Source organism: Terrapene carolina, unplaced genomic scaffold, assembly GCF_002925995.2.
Source record: "Terrapene carolina triunguis isolate 2854851 unplaced genomic scaffold, T_m_triunguis-2.0 Scaffold21, whole genome shotgun sequence".
In the NCBI taxonomy this organism is placed as follows: domain Eukaryota; kingdom Metazoa; phylum Chordata; order Testudines; family Emydidae; genus Terrapene; species Terrapene triunguis.
The window spans coordinates 34,654,164-34,672,092 of record NW_020664372.1 but is presented as its reverse complement, the minus strand read 5'-3'; the positions used below and the strand labels follow the sequence as shown (position 1 = coordinate 34,672,092).

At 39.2% G+C, this 17,929-nt stretch overlaps 1 protein-coding gene across 1 annotated transcript in view; it reads right to left on the bottom strand.

Annotated features, from left to right (window-relative positions):
- Positions 1-576: 576 nt before the first annotated feature.
- The window catches only part of TMCO3 (transmembrane and coiled-coil domains 3), a 72,889-nt gene continuing 55,536 nt past the window's right edge, over positions 577-17,929 (bottom strand). Inside the window, exons 10-13 of the mRNA XM_024219563.3 lie at positions 12,007-12,157; positions 4,955-5,034; positions 4,115-4,264; positions 577-1,079 (exon numbers count right to left, since the gene is read on the bottom strand). Of these exons, the coding sequence (XP_024075331.1) occupies positions 966-1,079; positions 4,115-4,264; positions 4,955-5,034; positions 12,007-12,157 (495 nt within the window). The 3' untranslated portion in view covers positions 577-965. The remainder of the gene's footprint in view (positions 1,080-4,114; positions 4,265-4,954; positions 5,035-12,006; positions 12,158-17,929) is intronic.

The window sequence follows — 17,929 nt, the reverse complement described above, 5'->3', positions numbered from 1 at the left end:
TTCATATCTATTTTCAGTTCTGAAATATTTAGGCTCTCTTTTTCTACTATTTTATTTTGGTCTAAATTAATTTAAAAAGTGTAAACAATCAGTATAACAATAATCAATAACAGGAGATGTTGATAATTGGTGTCAGTCTTAAAAACAATTTAAAAGTCAGGACACCATATGTTCACAGTTAACTTTTAGTCACAAATGTAGTCAATAAATATGAGAACAAATTAAAATGAATTAAAGTTACAATCCTAAGCAAATACATAACATCTGCTTTAAGAGGCATAACAAAAATCAAGAGTACAGTATAATACAATACTGGCTGTATCACTTGGGGATATATATTTTAATGCTTAAAATAGCTGAAAGCTAGAGTTGTTAAACCCCCATCTCTGCCTTAAAGGGCTAGAGTTTACACACTACAGTATATATGGTTTGTGACTGATGTCAGACCAGCATATTAACTCTTGAATGTACAACGAACTTTCTCAAGAGAGTTATTTTAAGAAGGTACCATGGGCTAAAATAAAATAACTGGAATTTTCTTTTTTTCCCTTCCCCTCTTTTTCTTTCTTTTAAAAAAAACAAAAACAACAAAATTTTGTGATGAATGAACAGTAGAGGATGAAAATCAATGTAATAAAAAGGCACATACAGGCAAAATATTCAAGGCGATTGCATGATGCAATATTTAAAAAAATAATTTCTACTCTGTGTAACTGATTGGATCAAAATCAAAAGTTATTCTGGCCGATTCTAATATGTGACAAAGTTTTGTAAAAGCTGTGCAATCATTAAAATACCAACCTTTTTTTATGTAGTGTTTTGTTTCTTAAAATCAGTATAAGGCTCAGAACCAAGTGCATGTTTAGAGGAATATCAAAACCTCCTGTTTTCTAGCTGCATAGAAACACAATGAGCAATGAGGAGATTCTTTCCAAAGAAAATTTATTATTTCTGTACAAGTCTTGTCAGATACTTGATCGTCTTTCTGGTCTTGGTACACATTTCATAGTTGCAGCTCTCCACAGTGCTGGGGCAAGCAAAAGGCTTAGAGTAGTTACACTCAAAATAAGGAGATATACCTGAAAATTGGAGATCAGAATGGCATTACTTCTCTACAGTTCATATTCATAGTTATTCAATAAACTAAGGAAGGTGTGGGAAGGTTAATGAGGTATGCCAATTAGGAAATTTCTGGACCACTTTTCATAGAGGCCTCAGATTGGCCTCTAACTCTGTGCCTGCAATTGCACATGCAAATATATACACATATTAAGTAGTGAAATGCAAATAATTATTGGTATATTTACAGAACAATTTTAAAAATGCAATCCATGGGATTCAATAAGGGACAAGACCAAAGGCCAAGTACCAACTACACTCAAAAATTCTATATTTGATGTTAATTAACACCAAAGTGTGCTAGCTATTTTACAGATAAAAATCAAGCCATAATCCATACCCTGAGTGCTTATATTCATTCTAAAAGGCATAACTATATGACTGTACATCCTGAAAAGTTTAAAATAGTTACTTTTAATTAAAAAATCAGAAAAAAGCTGTTTAAGTCTTTAAAAATTGATAGTTTATTTTTGGAAATTTAAGTGCTATACCTTGACTTAAGTAAAGCTTTTGATCTTGCATGACCATCTCATAAAAAAAACTATGGGAAATATAGCTTAGATGGAGCTACTCTAAAGGTGGGTGCATAACTGGTTGGAAAACAATTCTCAGAGAGTAGATATTAGTGGTTCACAGTCAAGCTGGAAGGGCATATCGAGTGGGGTCTGGCAGGGATTGGACCTAGGTTCGGTTCGGTTCAATATCTTTATAAATTATTTAGATAATGGCAGAGAGTGTACACGTATAAAGTTTGCAGACGATACCAAGTGCTTTGGAGAATAGGATTAAAATTCAGAATGATCTGGACAAACTGGAGAAATGGTCTGAAGTAAACAGGATGAAATTCAATAAGGACAAATGCAAAGTACTCCACTTAGGAAGGAACGCTCAATTGCACGCATACAAAATGGGAAATGACTGCGTAGGAAGGAGTACTGCGGAAAGGGATCTGGGGTTAAAGTGGATCACAAGCTAAATATGAGTCAGCAGTGTAACAATGTTGCAAAAAAAGCAAACATTCTGGGATGTATCAGTAAGGGCTGGTCTACACTGCCGCGCTAGTTCGGCGGCTGGGGATCGAAGTTCCGAGTTCGATTTATCGCGTCTGGTCTGGATGCGATAAATCGAACCAGGAAGTGATCCCCGTCGACTGCGGTACTCCAGCTCAACGAGAGGAGTACCGCGGAGTCGACGGGGAGCCTGCCTGCCGCGTGTGGACCGCGTCTGAACCGCGGTAAGTTCGAAGTAAGGTATGTCGAATTCAGCTACGTTATTCACGTAGCTGAATTTGCGTACCTTACTTCGACTTGGGGGGTAAGTGTAGACACCAAGCCTAAGAGTGTTGTAAGCAAGACACAAGAAGTAATTCTTCCACTCCATTCCATGCTGATAAGGCCTCAATTGGAGCAGTGTGTCCAGTTCTGGGTGCCATATTTCAGGAAAGATGTGAACAAATTGGAGAAATTCCAGAGAAGAGCAACAAAAATGATTAAAAGTCTAGAACTAATGACTTCTGAGGAAAGATTCAAAAAATTGGGTTTGTTTAGTCTGGAGAAGAGAAGACTGAGGGGGGAGATGATAAGTTTTCAAGTACATAAAAGGTTGTTACAAGGATGAGGTGAAAAATTGTTCTCCTTAATCTCTGAGGATAGGCCAAGAAGCAGTGGGCTTAAATTGCAGCAAGTTTAGGTTGGACATTAGGAAAAACTTCCAAACTGTCAGGGTGGCTATGCACTGGAATAAATTGCCTAGGGAGGTTATGGAATCTCTGTCACTGGAGGTTTTTAAGAACAGGTTAGACAAACACCTGTCAGGAACAGCCTAGTTATTACTTAGTCCTGCCTTGAGTGCCGGGGTCTGGACTAGATGACCTATTGAGGTCCCTTTCAATCCTAGACTTCTATGATTCTATGTAAAATCATCTGGGGGAACAAAGACAGGAAAGGTGCCATAATTCTTGGTCTCAGAGCTTACAAAAATAAGCAACAAGAACTCCATGCACACACAAGTGGGCCCCAAACTTTCATTGTGATCTCTGTTTGCACAGGCTGCAACTATTTTACAAAAGTGCAGTTTTTATAACTTCATATTATGGAGGGGAGCATAGGGCCATTAGTCACAATGCCTATATAATACACTATGTTTTTATGTCTCCCTTATATTTAACTGGCCCCATCAACTATACAGCCTACTGCTATCGCAGAATAAAGTTCTTTAGCTCAAGTAGTAGATTTATTTATATTGTTTTTTGTGCTGCGATTGTGGGCTCAATTTCTATTGACAAATTTATTACATTTGCCGTCACAGTTCATTACAGCTCATACAACAAGCTTTCCCTCTAGAGAACAAGGTTCTAATAGCTTGAAAATGCATCTGATGGTCTCACTGTAGTGCATGTTTTCATAACTTATGGGAAAGCTGGCCATTTTTGCTTAAAGGATTTAAGCCGACAGGTTTTGTAAATCAAGATTAAGGCATGCTGACAGATATGTTTGGGAAACTAGTACGTCTCCTGTCCACATTCTCTGTAGCTGTAGCCCACTGTTAGTTATTGAAAAGGACTAATGAAATATCAGTTACATATATATCTATGATATTTTAAAGGGTCTTCAATCTTAGCTTTAATAATTTGGGTGTCATCAGAAATTCTCCATCAAGTACAAAACTTTATAGCTGTTAATTCTTTATAGAATTAAAGACTGTGCTAAATTAAAACAAGTTACCCAAAAGGGAAAGCCGTATTTTAAAAATATGGAAGCCCAATATGAAATTATATGAATGATAAATAAATTATTTAGATAAGTTAAATTTATGAAAGACTTGCATGCATCAAATATCTTCTGATTTATGCAGGCCTATTTCATTTAGTCAGCGTGTGCAAGATGATACCAAAAGATTACCAATTTACACTGTATGTTTCAGATACAATATAGTATCAAAACCCAATCAACTACTCAGTTACTAAAAATGAAGGGGACATCTATAAATAGCTCACCTCTCGAGAAATGATCCCTGCTCTGCGTGCTCTACTTCCCAGAACAAAAGAAAACTCACTGACTTGTGCCAGCCCTGCTGAGACAATCCATTTGATATACTGGCTGCTCTTTGGAAGAATCAGAGAAAGGACAAGCACTGCCAAAACAAACTTTAGAAAACAGTTTGTTTTTAGAAGTATGGTAGATAAAACAGCATGCTCTCTGTAATCAATACAATAACAGTTATACCAGGTATTCTATTACCGTGTATTGTTTCAGAAAACCATTGTGCTGTTCAACAGTTACTATGCATTTAAACACTTAAATCAGACTGTTCACTAGCAGCTGTCCTTTATACAGTCTAAAAGTAGTACAGAATTTGGTATAGTGAAAGTATTTGATAATGCTTGCATACATCCCACAAAATCTAGACACATGGATGTCAATCTAAATTTAACTGCCCCCTTTAATGTTAAAAAGTCCCATTAAATACTGGAGTCTCACATCAAAATATAACACTAAGTAAAAATTACAGAATATATAGCAAAAACTGATATTAAATACATTCTTCAGTAATAACACTTTACATATTTCCCTAGTTCACAGGGGTGTTGCAAGGATAAATACATCAAATACTGTGAAGTGCTTTGAGATCTACTGATGAAAAGTACTAGGTATTATTAATTATTATAATAAAAACATTTACTATATCTCACAGACACACACAGTATTCAGAAGAAATCTTTGCCAAAATGACAATTCTATATTTAAGCATGTATGTTTAAATATTATGTGTATTATATGGCATGCAGCACTTAAAATACCTATGTTATCAAAGGATAAAGAAAAAAAAAAGATACCTTCATTATTACCACTGATAATGTAAGAAATAGCAAGACTGTGAGTTCATATATTACAAAGGTGGGGAAAACATGAAGCCCTGTAAAAGAAACCGAGAATGGGTTACAAATATTATTGCTTTACCATATCATTTTCCAGTAATAGTGAATATAACACAAGAACATTTACATGTACATTTCTAAACAAACAGGATGATGAAATCCTGACTAGTTTTCTTTTTAATAGTTTCTCTTAAATACATCTGTGGAAATCACTGGAACAACATAGTTATGTTACAAGATAATTGTGATTTCTTTTGCTTTTGTTTAGTTGGTTGTTCTGAGGGGAAAGCTACAAGATTAGGAAAGATTTCTTAACTTGTAAAGTAACTGGAGTTCTTCAAACGTTTGTCCCTATGCGTGTTCCACTTTAGGTGTGCATATGCCCCAGGCCCCTTTGATCAGAGATTTTTTTGGTAGGTGATAGCAATGCTTGTTTGGTCCATGCACACACCCGAGCTATCCTCATGCTTTGTACCAAGGGTTACTCCTGGGAGAATTCTGCACTACTGCATATGTGCATAATTAATGAGATGCACATTTTTATTGGTAAAAAAGCTTCTACCAAAATGTTGCTGCAGTTCTGCATTTTGCCCACCAGAGGGCACTGTGGTGATTGGGAGCTGCTGCTGCGTCCTGACAGCTAGGAAAGACAACGAACCTGCCTTCTTCACAGCGTCTTCAGATCAGGTCAGGAGACAGGGGCGCATAAGGGCTAGTGGGAGGACAGAATGGGGCAGGGGCTGAATGGGAGTGGTGGCACAGGGCCACATGGTGATGGGGGAAGGGATGCAGAGCCACATAGGGACGGGGGTGGCTGAATGGGGGCACAGAGACACATGGGGACAGGGGGAGGTGGTACAGGGACACATATGGATGGGGGAGTGGATGTCTGAGTGGGGGTGGAGGGACACATGGGTGTGCAGGAACACATGGGGACAGGGACAGATGTGCCTGACTGAATGGGAGAGGCTAGGGGTCAGCCAAGGTCTGCATGTGGGAAGCTCCCTAATAATCCTTCCTTGCCCCACAAAAAAACCTGTTCCATATTTTTCCCCACACACATACCTAACAACCCTCCAAGTTCATACCCAGGCTGCTTCCCAGTAATTTACTTCCCTCTCCCTCAGCTCCTCCATTACCCCTGACTCCCCCAAGCCTTTGCACTGCTTCCGAGGGGTGCAGGAAATATGGTTCTGTATTGTAGTTTAAATTAATTATTACTCAGAGTTCTGTATTAATATGTCTAGTAGAATCATAGAATCATAGAATATCAGGGTTGGAAGGGACCTCAGGAGGTCATCTAGTCCAACCCCCTGCTCAAAGCAGGACCAATTCCCAACTAACTCATCCCAGCCAGGGCTTTGTCAAGCCAGGCCTTAAAAACCTCCAAGGAAGGAGACTCCACCACCTCCCTAGGTAACGCATTCCAGTGCTTCACCACCCTCCTAGTGAAATAGTGTTTCCTAATATCCAACCTAGATCTCCCCCACTGCAACTTGAGACCATTGCTCCTTGTTCTGTCATCTGCCACCATTGAGAACAGCCGAGTTCCATCCTCTCTGGAACCCCCCTTCAGGTAGTTGAAGGCTGCTATCAAATCCCCCCATATTCTTCTCTTCTGGAGACTAAACAATCCCAGTTCCCTCAGCCTCTCTTCATAAGTCATGTGCTCCAGACCCCTAATCATTTCTGTTGCCCTCCGCTGGACTCTTTCCAATTTTTCCACATCCTTCTTGTAGTGTGGGGCCCAAAACTGGACACACTACTCCAGATGAGGCCTCACCAATGTCGAATAAAGGGGAACGATCACGTCCCTCGATCTGCTGGCAATGCCCCTACTTATACAGCCCAAAATGCCGTTAGCCTTCTTGGCAACAAGAGCACACTGTTGACTCATATCAAGCTTCTCGTCCACTGTGACCCCTAGGTCCTTTTCTGCAGATTCCAGTAAGGAATCTATTTGTCAAAAAACAGTTCCTGAATCTTTTTTGTTGTCTGTATTGTTACAGACATACTTGCTGACAGGTATTTTGAAATAAATGACCAAAAATAATTGAAACTGGTGTGATTATATTGTGTTATTTTGACAAATAAAATATTCAGAATTTTGCAGAATCTGAAAATACCGTGCACAGAATTTTTAATTTTTTGGCACAGAATTCCCTCAGGAGTACAAGGGTATATAGGGCTGTGATGGACAAACTGCACTTGGTTCCTTCTCAATCCCATGTAAAAAAGATTCTGAAGCAGGGGGGAAGGAGTGCAGGTAGTGGAGCATCCGTATGAACAAACATCTTGAAGAACTCCAGGTACTGTACAAAGTAAGTAACCTTTTCTTTTTTTGAGTTATGTCCTTACATGTGCTCCACTTCAGGTGCCTTATGAGCAGTACTGCTCAAAAGAAGGTGGGTGTTTTGGAGCAGGGTCTAAGACTGTCTGGAAGGCAGCAATTCCAACGGCGGCATCTGCCTGAGATACATGCACTAAGGCATAGTACTTTGAGAAAGTGTGGATGGAGGCCCATGTGGCAGCTTTGCAAATTTTTACAATAGGTAATTTTTTTTTAGTAGGGGTACAGAAATGGACTGAGATCTGGTAGGATGGGCTATAGAGGGCGCTGGACATTAGCAGTCTTGCAGCAGGAGAGAATTCAACTAGAAACCCATTTGGAATATCTTTGGGTGAACACAGGTATCCCTTTAACTGTGTCTGTGGAAAAGAGATAAATAATCTAGGAGAGGCACGAAAGGATCGAGTCCTGTCCAAATAAAAGGCTAATAAAAGGTGAAGAGCGGCTTCCTCCCTGAACCAATGAGGTTTAGGATGAAAAACTTGTACATTAATATGAAAACACAAGTCACCAGTGGTAAGAACCAGGGATGTGGTCAGAGAAATACTTTGCCTTTAAAGAAAACTCTGTAGGAAGGATCAGCCATCAATCCTCTTGCTCACCAACTATGTGAGCAAGGAGATAGCCACCAGGAAAGTTGTTTTCATGGATAACTATAAAAGCAAGCAAGTGGCCAGTGGCTTGAAGGGAGGTTTCAACTGAGTGTTGAGGATCAAATTCAAATCCCATGCTATGGTGGGCTTCCCGACCTGTGGAAACGTATTAGATAACCCTCTGAGGAACTCTGAAGTTGCAGGATGAGCTAACACCAAACACTTCCACAGGAGAATGAAACCCACTGATGGCTGTTAGGTGAACGTTAACAGAACTCAGAGAAAGGCCTGTGTTCTTTAAACTGAAAAACTTCTCTATAATCTGCAAGAGGGGAGAGTTGGCAGGAGACAGTTGTTGTTGCATACCTCAATGGTAAAAATCTCTTCATTTCTGCAGATAAGTTTTTCTAGTTGATTATTTTCTGGTATTCAACAGTACCTGTTGAACCTCTATAGAATAGGAGAATTCTATTCCCAAGAAGCAACCAGCCACCAAGCTTTGATTCATAGAATGTTCAGGTTGGGATGAAGAATATTTCCCAAGTCCTGAGTGAGAAGATCGGGCATTAACAGAAGATTGATAGCAGGGTGAGATGAGAGACAAATTAGGTAAGGAAACCATGCCTGCCTCAGCCAAGTCAGCACAATCACAGTAACTTTGGCTTTGTCCTGTTTAATCTTGTGTAGGACTCGGCGGATGAGAGGTGTTGGAAGACCGCATAGAACAAGTTCTTTGACCAGGAGATGTGAAAGGCATCTCCCAAGGAATGACAACCTAGACCGCCTCTTGAGCAAAATTGTCTCTTGGTGGTGGCGGCATTCAGGAGGCCAGGTACGCAAACAGTTGAAATAAGGATGTGATGGTCTACACAACAGTTCCATAGCTTTATTGCTTCTGCACAAAGGGAAGGGGATCTCGCTTCCCCAGAGAATTTATGTAATATATACTGGTCCCATTGTCTGACATTCTGACAGATTGTCCTTTTGATCATACAAAGGAAGTGTTTACAGGCACCTCTGATCGCCCTGAGTGCCAGAAGGTTAAAAGATTCCTGGGAGGTTCACCTGTCCTGAATAGTGTGCTCTTGAAGATGAGCTCCCCATCCTAGAAGGGATGCATCAGAAACAATAGTGATGGTGGGAGGTGGATGGGTGAAGGGGACTTTGCTGGGATTCTTCCACCAGTCAAGAGTACGTGATGAGGAATGGAGAGCAACTTGTTCAATCTTTGTCTGTTGGACAGGCCTGGGAGCAGCAGAGTTGTAACCTGGCATGTGATGTGAGGAAGGTACATGCTGCCATGTGGCTGAGGAGCTGCAGAGAAGTCCTGGCAGTTATCTGAGGACTCATCTGTACTTGCATAACCAAATTTGTTAATATATTAAATTGACCTTTGGTAGGTAAGGTCTGGATTTGTAGCATCCAGAATGGCCCCTACAAATTCTAGTAGCTGAACTGGTGACAGAGAGGACTTCTCAGTATTAAAATGAAGCCCTAGCATGTTGAACAGAGTCACAGCTTTCTTGATGGCGACTTGAACCTTGGTGTAAGAACATCCTTCAAGTAGCCAAATCATCAAACTAGGGGAAGACAACTACTCCCCATTAATGAAATTTGGTGGCAACTACCACCGTAATCTTTGTAAATATCCTGAGGGCAGTAGGAAGCCTGAAGGGGAGCACTTGACATTTAAAGTGCTCTTGACTTATGACACAACATAGAAACATCTTATGAGAACGATGTATTGCAATATGAAAGTATGTGTCTTGTATATCGAGGGTTGCAAACCAGTCCCCCAGATTTAGAAATGGTACAATAGCGGCAAGTATCACCATCCTGACCTTCTGCTCCTTGATGGAGGCGTTTAGTATCCTGAGATCTAGACCAGTCTCCATCTGCCCTTCTTTTTGGAAACCAGAAAGTATTTGGACTAGAACACTTTCCTTTTGTGCTGGGTGGGATCTAGCTCCTCAGTTTCTATATGCAGAGTGGACAAAACCTCTGGTCTCCACAGAGGTTTATGAGATGGGTTCCTGAAAGGGACAAGGAAGGGGATGGGACAAGGATATGGACTTGAAATGGATGGAGTAGCCTCATGTTATAACCTCCAAAACCTATCTATTGGAAGTAATCTACTCCCATGAGGTGAGAAAATGAGAGAGATGATCGCCAAAAGGTGGGCAGGTCATGGTAGGATGATGCAATGTCAGATGCAAAAAGTGGGAATGTTCATAACCCCCCAACAAAGTTATAAAAATGTATGCTTGGCTGACAAGGATGGCTGAGTTGTTGCTATCAAAGTAGCCAAGGCTTTTCTTTTCTGCAGTCTAAGTTTCTTTCTAGGAAGTTCTGAGGATCCGTGGTAAGTAGAAAATTGGGACGTGTGAGATCTTTGAGCCCTTTGTGACCTATTGAATCTTCTCTTGCCTGCAGGTATACAGAACTTCAGTGAACAAAGGGTAGCCCTTGATTCCTTCAGAGAGTATGGACTTGCATACTTGCAAAGGGAAAGCCTTCCACTATATTACTCCCTTAAGATTCCGGAAGGCTGCAGCCATGAGGCTCACCACATGACAACAGCTGTGGAGATGGAGTGAGCTGCCATATCAGCTACTTTGAGGGAAACTTGTAAAGAAGTTATTGCTAGGAGCTGGTCTTCAGTGAAGATGGCCTTAAACTATCCTGTGAGGGGGATGTTCAATAAAGGAGTTAAACTTGCTATACTTAATGTGGTTATATTTAGCAAGGAGCACCTGATAATTAGCAATTCTGAACTACACAGTGGCAGATGAGTAGCTCTTGCAATCACAGTGGTCCAAATGCTTTAGATCTTTATCATGGGGTAGGGAGGGTCATTTTTAATGATGTCTGTTGCATTCATTCACAGCATCCACAGCCAAAGAGTTGGGGGCTGGATGTGTGAAGAAAAATGCCAACCTCTAGCAGGAATGTAGTATTTTTGTATCTGCCCTCTTACAAGTTGGTGGCACTGTGTCAGGGATTTGCCAAATTGTTTTTGTGGGCTCTAGAAAAGCCTCAATTATGGGCAAGGCTACTTGAGTAGAAGAGGGAGTATGAAGAAAATCCAATAGTCTATGTTGGAACTCTTGGACTTCTTCCAAGGGAATATGGAGAGTGTCAGTGACTGTTCATCAGGTCCTGAAATTGTCTGAAATCATCCGTGGGGGTGAGATAAATGCCTCATCAGAGGAGGACAAATAAATATTTGTTTAAGGGGTAGCCTCATTAGCTCTTTTTTCTTGTTCTTCAAACAACTCCTCCTATGGTGGGGACTGAGATGGAGGGGTGGAAGGAACAGAAGAGCGCAGACTCTGGCACTGAATCCGGGAGCTAGATGCCTTGGAGACCTGCTAATGATAGGCAGCCCAAGGTTCCCAATATGGCCACTGAGGGGGGCAACAAGGGAATGGGGGGGATGCACCCACACTTGGTCATACCAAGTAGGATGTGGAATGGCTTGAGGCTGTCTGTGTCTTGAAATGTTCCTTGGTAGTTTAACAGTTCAGCTGAGAACCTTTAGCTATAAATATTCCAACCCAGTCACTTGTACATACCCAAAAGTTTTACATTAGCCTGCCAAATTCACCCTCCCCCTAAAAATCGATGTATTTTAAGAATCACCTATTCAACAATCTGACTAACCAGCATAAATTACTTTTAGTATAATAAGAAATATCCAAAGCAGGGAATAAACACAGAAGAGTAGTGTGTTTTGTTTTGTTTTTAAACTGTTTTAACTGAAAGCATTTTAGCTCCGTGTGTAAAACAGGTCCAATTCAATTGACAGATTTAACGCTTACTCAAGAATTTGCATTTTTAAATGCCAATAAGAGGCCAGAGTTAACATTACAGATTTAATTTACACATCCATAAAATATTTCAATGCTGTATTTAAAAATAAAACATTAGTAAGTTAATGTAGTTCGTGAATACTTTTCTTAATATTTTTACAAAATAAAAATCCCGTAAACCCTCCAGCCCCTCCACCCACACTTCAAGGTAGACTTGCAGTCTGACACTTTTAATGAATTTTCTAAAAAAGTTACCTATAGATGCAAAGAAAATGATGGCAAGAAAGTCACGTATTGGTTCAATACAAGACATAATCTCTTCAGTAACCATGTGACCCTGAGAAGAGATCAGTGCTCCCGCTAAGAAGCATCCCAATTCCATTGAAACATCCAATAGCTCTGTAATCTGTTAAAGAAGAAAGGAAAGTTTATTCCAATTCTCTGTCTGTCATCAATTATTATGATAGTTTACAGTTATAGACTACAAAAATACTGCTTTGGGATTTAATGTATTACTTACTGCATCTCAATACAATTTCAACAATGAAAGGAATTTATAAGATATATTTCAATATATTATTCTACAGTAATGTATTTACTGTGGTAATCTAGATTATTAATAAACTAAACTAGAGAACCCTCTAGAAACATAATTGTAAATTTTCCATCCTGCACTTTAAGACTTCTTGTATCATGCTCCAGGAATAACATCTAGTCCCACCGACTCCCACTGATTTCAACAGAGATTGGATTTCACCTAATTAAACTAATTTAAACCAGCAAATTGTTAAACAACGATAAATAGTCTGAATTTATAATCTGGGACAAGATTACTTGCTTAAATTCCGTTGTTAATGGGATTTAAGAACACGCTTAAGTGCTTTGCTGAATAGGGCTGAATTTAAGCATGTATACGTAAGTGCTCTGCTGAAGTAGAGCCTATCATACTTGAAAGATGTTACATTGCTCTTCTGTTACTGCTTGTCTGTTTATGATCCATGGCATTAAAAAGGAAATGGAACGAAAATGTTTGTCAAGAGTCCAATTTAAGCTTACAAAAACAAGGAAATTGCACCATGCAAAATGAAGACAATGCTCTGAGTGTTTAAATAGTGAGCAGAACTTTTTATCACATATAAAAGTATTCAAAAATAAAATATATAAATATAACTGGTATTTAAAATCCTGCTGCTGCAGGCAGACATCTTACTGAAAGACAATGTCATAAATATTGAGGGAATACATTAAACTGACAATCAATTTCCATCCTAATTTAGATTAAGCAATAACGTGTTACACAGTACATTTATGCCTGGGATGGTGTTGCAGTATAAAGTTAGAGGCCTAAACCCAAGAAACTATAATCAATGGAGAAAAGCAATAATCCCCAAGATATGCACTGCCTAGAATGTCTTATTTACTATGAACTGGAATCCACAAATAAAATTAAAACAGACCTGAGTATTTGTCAGTATTAATGAACGACTGCTGATCAAACAACTCCATTGTGTCCAGAATTTTGATGCAATCATATGGATTGGTCTATCACACAATATAGTTATTTACCAGTAATCAAACTAATAAAAGAAAATTATAGCCCATGTAGGCTGCCATATCACATCTGGATACCCCATATTTTAAGAATTAAATTACATTTTATTTTCAAAATATGGACTGCTCTTACCAGGAATTTAAAATTATGAGAAGTGTTAAAGCTTCAAACCACATTGACAGAGAAGAAAACACAAGATGGTGGATGTGATGGAATATATGAGTCAAAGAAATTTTCCAGAAATTATTTTTAAAAAATTATTTATAAAAGAAAGCACTGTAGGGAGTACACATACTTTAAGAACAGCATTTTCAGCACATATCTGAAACATGCCTTTGCTACTAAGATAACACATGCTCATGTGTCAAGTTATTCAAAGAGCTGTGTGTCAAAATAATTATTGTTTACATTTTAATTATTTGAATTTGGGATGGTTAATTCAGTGTAAATTCTTTCTTAATCTCCTCAACTAGATTTTCACGCTACTGTGGTGTCATGAGAAATCACTGTTCAGCGAGGTAACAACTTAAAATAAAATATGAGAGAGACATACCATCCACAAGTCAACAATGCATAAACACAGTAACCAACTAGAAATTATATACAATAATATAAAACAATACCCTGTTTTTTCCCCTCCAACATAAAAGCCTCAATCTATCCATTTACTGCAGGAGAAGGTAAAACAGAGCATAAAACTCATGTCAGCTGAAAATGGTGGCTTTATCATTCACTTGTCTACTCCCCAGACCAGTGGTTCACGTACCCCAGAGGGTACTCAGAGGTCTTCCAGGGGGTACATTAACCCATCTAGATATTTGCCTAGTTTTACAACAGACTACATAAAAAGCACTAGCAAAGGCAGTACAAACTAAAATTTCATACGACAACTTGTTTATACTGCTCTATATATATACACTACACACTGAAATGTAAGTACAACATTTATATTCCAATTGTTTTATTTTATAATCATATGGTAAAAATGAGAAATTAAGTAATTTTTCAGTAATAGTGTGGCTGTGACACTTTGTATTTTTATGTCTGATTTTGTAAGCAAGTAGTTTTTAAGTGAGGTGAAACTTGGGGTAAGCAAGACAAATCAGACTCCTGAAAGGGGTACAGTAGTCTGGAAAGTTTGAGAACCACTGCCCCAGAATGAAAGTAGTATTATAAAACCCTCACCCCACAAAATATTTACTACTATTCCATCGTGGGAAAACCTACAGTATTAGTATTACACATACAGTAGCTAACACTGCAGGAAAAAATACAAGTAATGGGATTTAACCAGACCACAACTTTATTAAGTAATGCATCTGGGATTTATCTGGTAACAACTCATCCAGTCCAGGTCATCCTTCCTTTGTAATCTATAGCACCTGGTGGAGAGCTGCTGTCTGTGCCCCCACCTCATTAACCTGATCCCAGCAATGCTGCTGGGACTCCATCACCCGCCCCCTTTCCCCATCAGAGGGTTAAGCTGGTAGGAAAGAGGGTACTGTCTCCTTGATTTATCAGTCATTAGGAGCCCCATCCCCATTTCCCACCTTCTCTAGGAGATGCCGTCTCCTAATCCGCTTCCAATTCCAGTTCATCAGGAAATTAGACCCCCACTGAACAATAACCTGAACTGAACGCCTGCAAACTGCAACAAAATTAATTTTGCAACCTAATCTACACACAAGGTCCCTGGGCTTGGAGAGGAAAGTGACAAACAAACACACACATTGCGTAGGCCAATTGGAGGGAATTTTTTCCCCAGCCTCAAAAAGGCAACCAGTATTATGCCCATAACAAGGTCCAAAAAAACTGGTCCTACATTAATCCCAAGTGGGGGTGGAGAAGGGAGAGCTTTTCTTCCTGCTGGCCCAGACTATCCCTCCCACCTCTGAGGCTGCAGTGGGATGGCAAGGGAGGGATGGGACTGTTATGTTTTGCAAACAAGTCCCAGGATCTTGCAGTCACAACTGTGGCACTTGCAACGTGTTTTCTGCAATGCCAACCTCCCACCATCAAGGCTTGCTACAGTGAGCTCAAACCTTTTAAGGTTTTCAGTATTACTGGAAAAAATACATATCACAAAACAGAGTTTAAGTTTTGAACCCCTGATAATAATCTATTTTAAAAAACTAAAATTCACCAGAATGTCTATACAACTCTGTGGCAGATGAAGGCCTGGCAGCTTCCAGACTCCCAGCTTATTTGGGGACTTGCCCCTGGAAAAGTTTTCAAACATTGACAATTGTAATTTCACGAAACAACCTTATAAAACCGTAATAAACCAAAATTCTTCATCTGACCAAAACTACCCTGTTGAAAGTGTTTCTATTAAAGCACTCATTTCACTCATGCCTTCAGACAAAAACATGCAACTGTCAAATATGACACAAATTAATGTCTCAATGTGAATGGCCAGGAGGGGGGCAAAGGAAAGAGAGAGAAAAGAAAAGGCAAGAATGAGGATTATTTAAAGATCAATGTTAGATTCCTAGCCAGAAACCTTGTATTCATCTTTGTTCAACTGTGCCTACCAGTTCTCTTGTATCCCTAAATATAATGAGTTTCTTCAATTAAAATCTACAGCATACCTATTTAAGTAAAATATACGAGATAAAAGCTCTTTCTTAATCCCTTTAATTAAAGAATTGAGAAAGCTCTCAAACACCACAGTCATTCAAGAAGTCCTATAGCAAAAAGGGGTTGACAAGATTTGACAATCCTAATATTTCTAATTCAATTTCCAATCCAATTGATGCTGCTTCCTGTTCTACCTCTGATGTAAGGGCAATCATTCCGTTCCACATCTTATTTGGTAAAGTAATGTCACTGGCAAAGTTAATGTGGTGTAACTTGTGTCGCTAACTCATTTTGTGCCATCTGCAATGCTTTTTGTGCCTGCATCGTCATCCTGTGTATTGCTAATGCAAAGAGTGTTGATAACACACACCTTTGTCTAACACCAGCCACAATACTGAACCACTCACCCAAGCCTGTAACCAATCTTACTGTGCATCTACTTCCATCATAAAAACTCATTATTTTAATCAGCTTGCCTGGTATCCCATAGCTTCTAGCAATATTCCATGGACCAGGGGTCTCCCTGTAGTTGCTATCAATCACTTTCTTAAAGTCAAGGAAGTTGATTGAGATGGATTTCTGCCAAGAGGTAGCTTTTTTCGATGATCTGGCAAACAGTGAATATCTGTTCACAATATGATCTACCCACATGGACCCCTGCCTGTTGTCATAATATTTCATCCACTGCCTTCTACATTCTAATCAGCATAACAGTAGCCAATACTTTGCTCAGGATTGATAGCAATACAGTATTTCCCCCATTTGTGCATTGAGTAAGATCACTCTTTGTTGGCAATGCCACAATGATACCATCTTTCCAGTCTTGTGTCACTGGTTCTTTCACTCATATTTTGTTTAAGTTTTGTTAGCTGCTCAATCAGAATTTCACCTCCCACCTGTGGTACCTCTGTTTGAATTCTGTCAAACCCAGGAGCTTTCCCTTGTTTGAGGCTTTTGATGGCTGTTTAATTTCATTGGGTGTTATTGGTCCCTCTTCAATTTCTAATTTAGCATTGGCATTTCTCTTGAACCTGTGCATGATCGTCAGCTTTAGACAGTTTAATATGGAAAGGAAATATTCTATCATCTGGCTTGCTCTTCATGTGTTTTCAATATCTGTCCAGAAAAGTCCCTGATGGGCATTAGCTATGACACTTTGATTCTTCCTGAGAGGTCTTTTACCCATTATATAGCAAGCAGCAAAAATTGGATTGAAAGTAAATGCAGAGAAAACCAAAATTATAAAGGTAGGAAACTGGACAACAGATGCAAAAGTGTACATGGATGGAAAAGAAATCGGACAGGTAGATGGGTTCTGCTATCTGGGGAGTGTGATGACATTTGAAGGTAACTGCAATAAAAATATTTGTGTGAGATTAGGAACACAGATGCCACTACTGGAAGGATGAACATCTGGACAGAGGTCTTACACAAAGGCCTAACTTGATCTGCTGAGCCTTTATTAGTGGTGATAATACACATGGTGGAAAGATTCCAAATTGACTCTCAGAATCCAGACTGAGATTGTGAGGCTGTCAGTTACAAGTAAAAGGATGTTTTTTCCTCTAACTTGAGTACGTTTAATGGGGAGATAATTAAGAAACAATAAAGATAGACCCACACACAATGCCATTTTCACAGCCATTTTTCAGAATAGACCTGAATTTTGAGGTACACCTGTCATCTCCCTCCAGCCTCAAACCTGATCTGTCAATATGCTACATCTGATATATTTCTATAATGACTTTCTTTTTGATACATTAATAAAATATTTGAAATAAAACTGTCAGTTTTCATTCAAAAGTACTCAAAGCAATAGTATACATTTGCATTCTCCACTTTAAGTACCAAAAAAGGACTCCACTTTCTTTTATGGCTTAAACCCACTAATACACATCCTTGTGTATACGTTGTGCTACTCCTCTTTTACTAATACTTCAGATAGGCACAATTTATGTTAATGTTTCTAGTGGAGGCCCATTTCAAATAAAATACGACCCCTTACTATAGAAATCAACTTATTTTTGCGTGATTAAGCAGATTTCT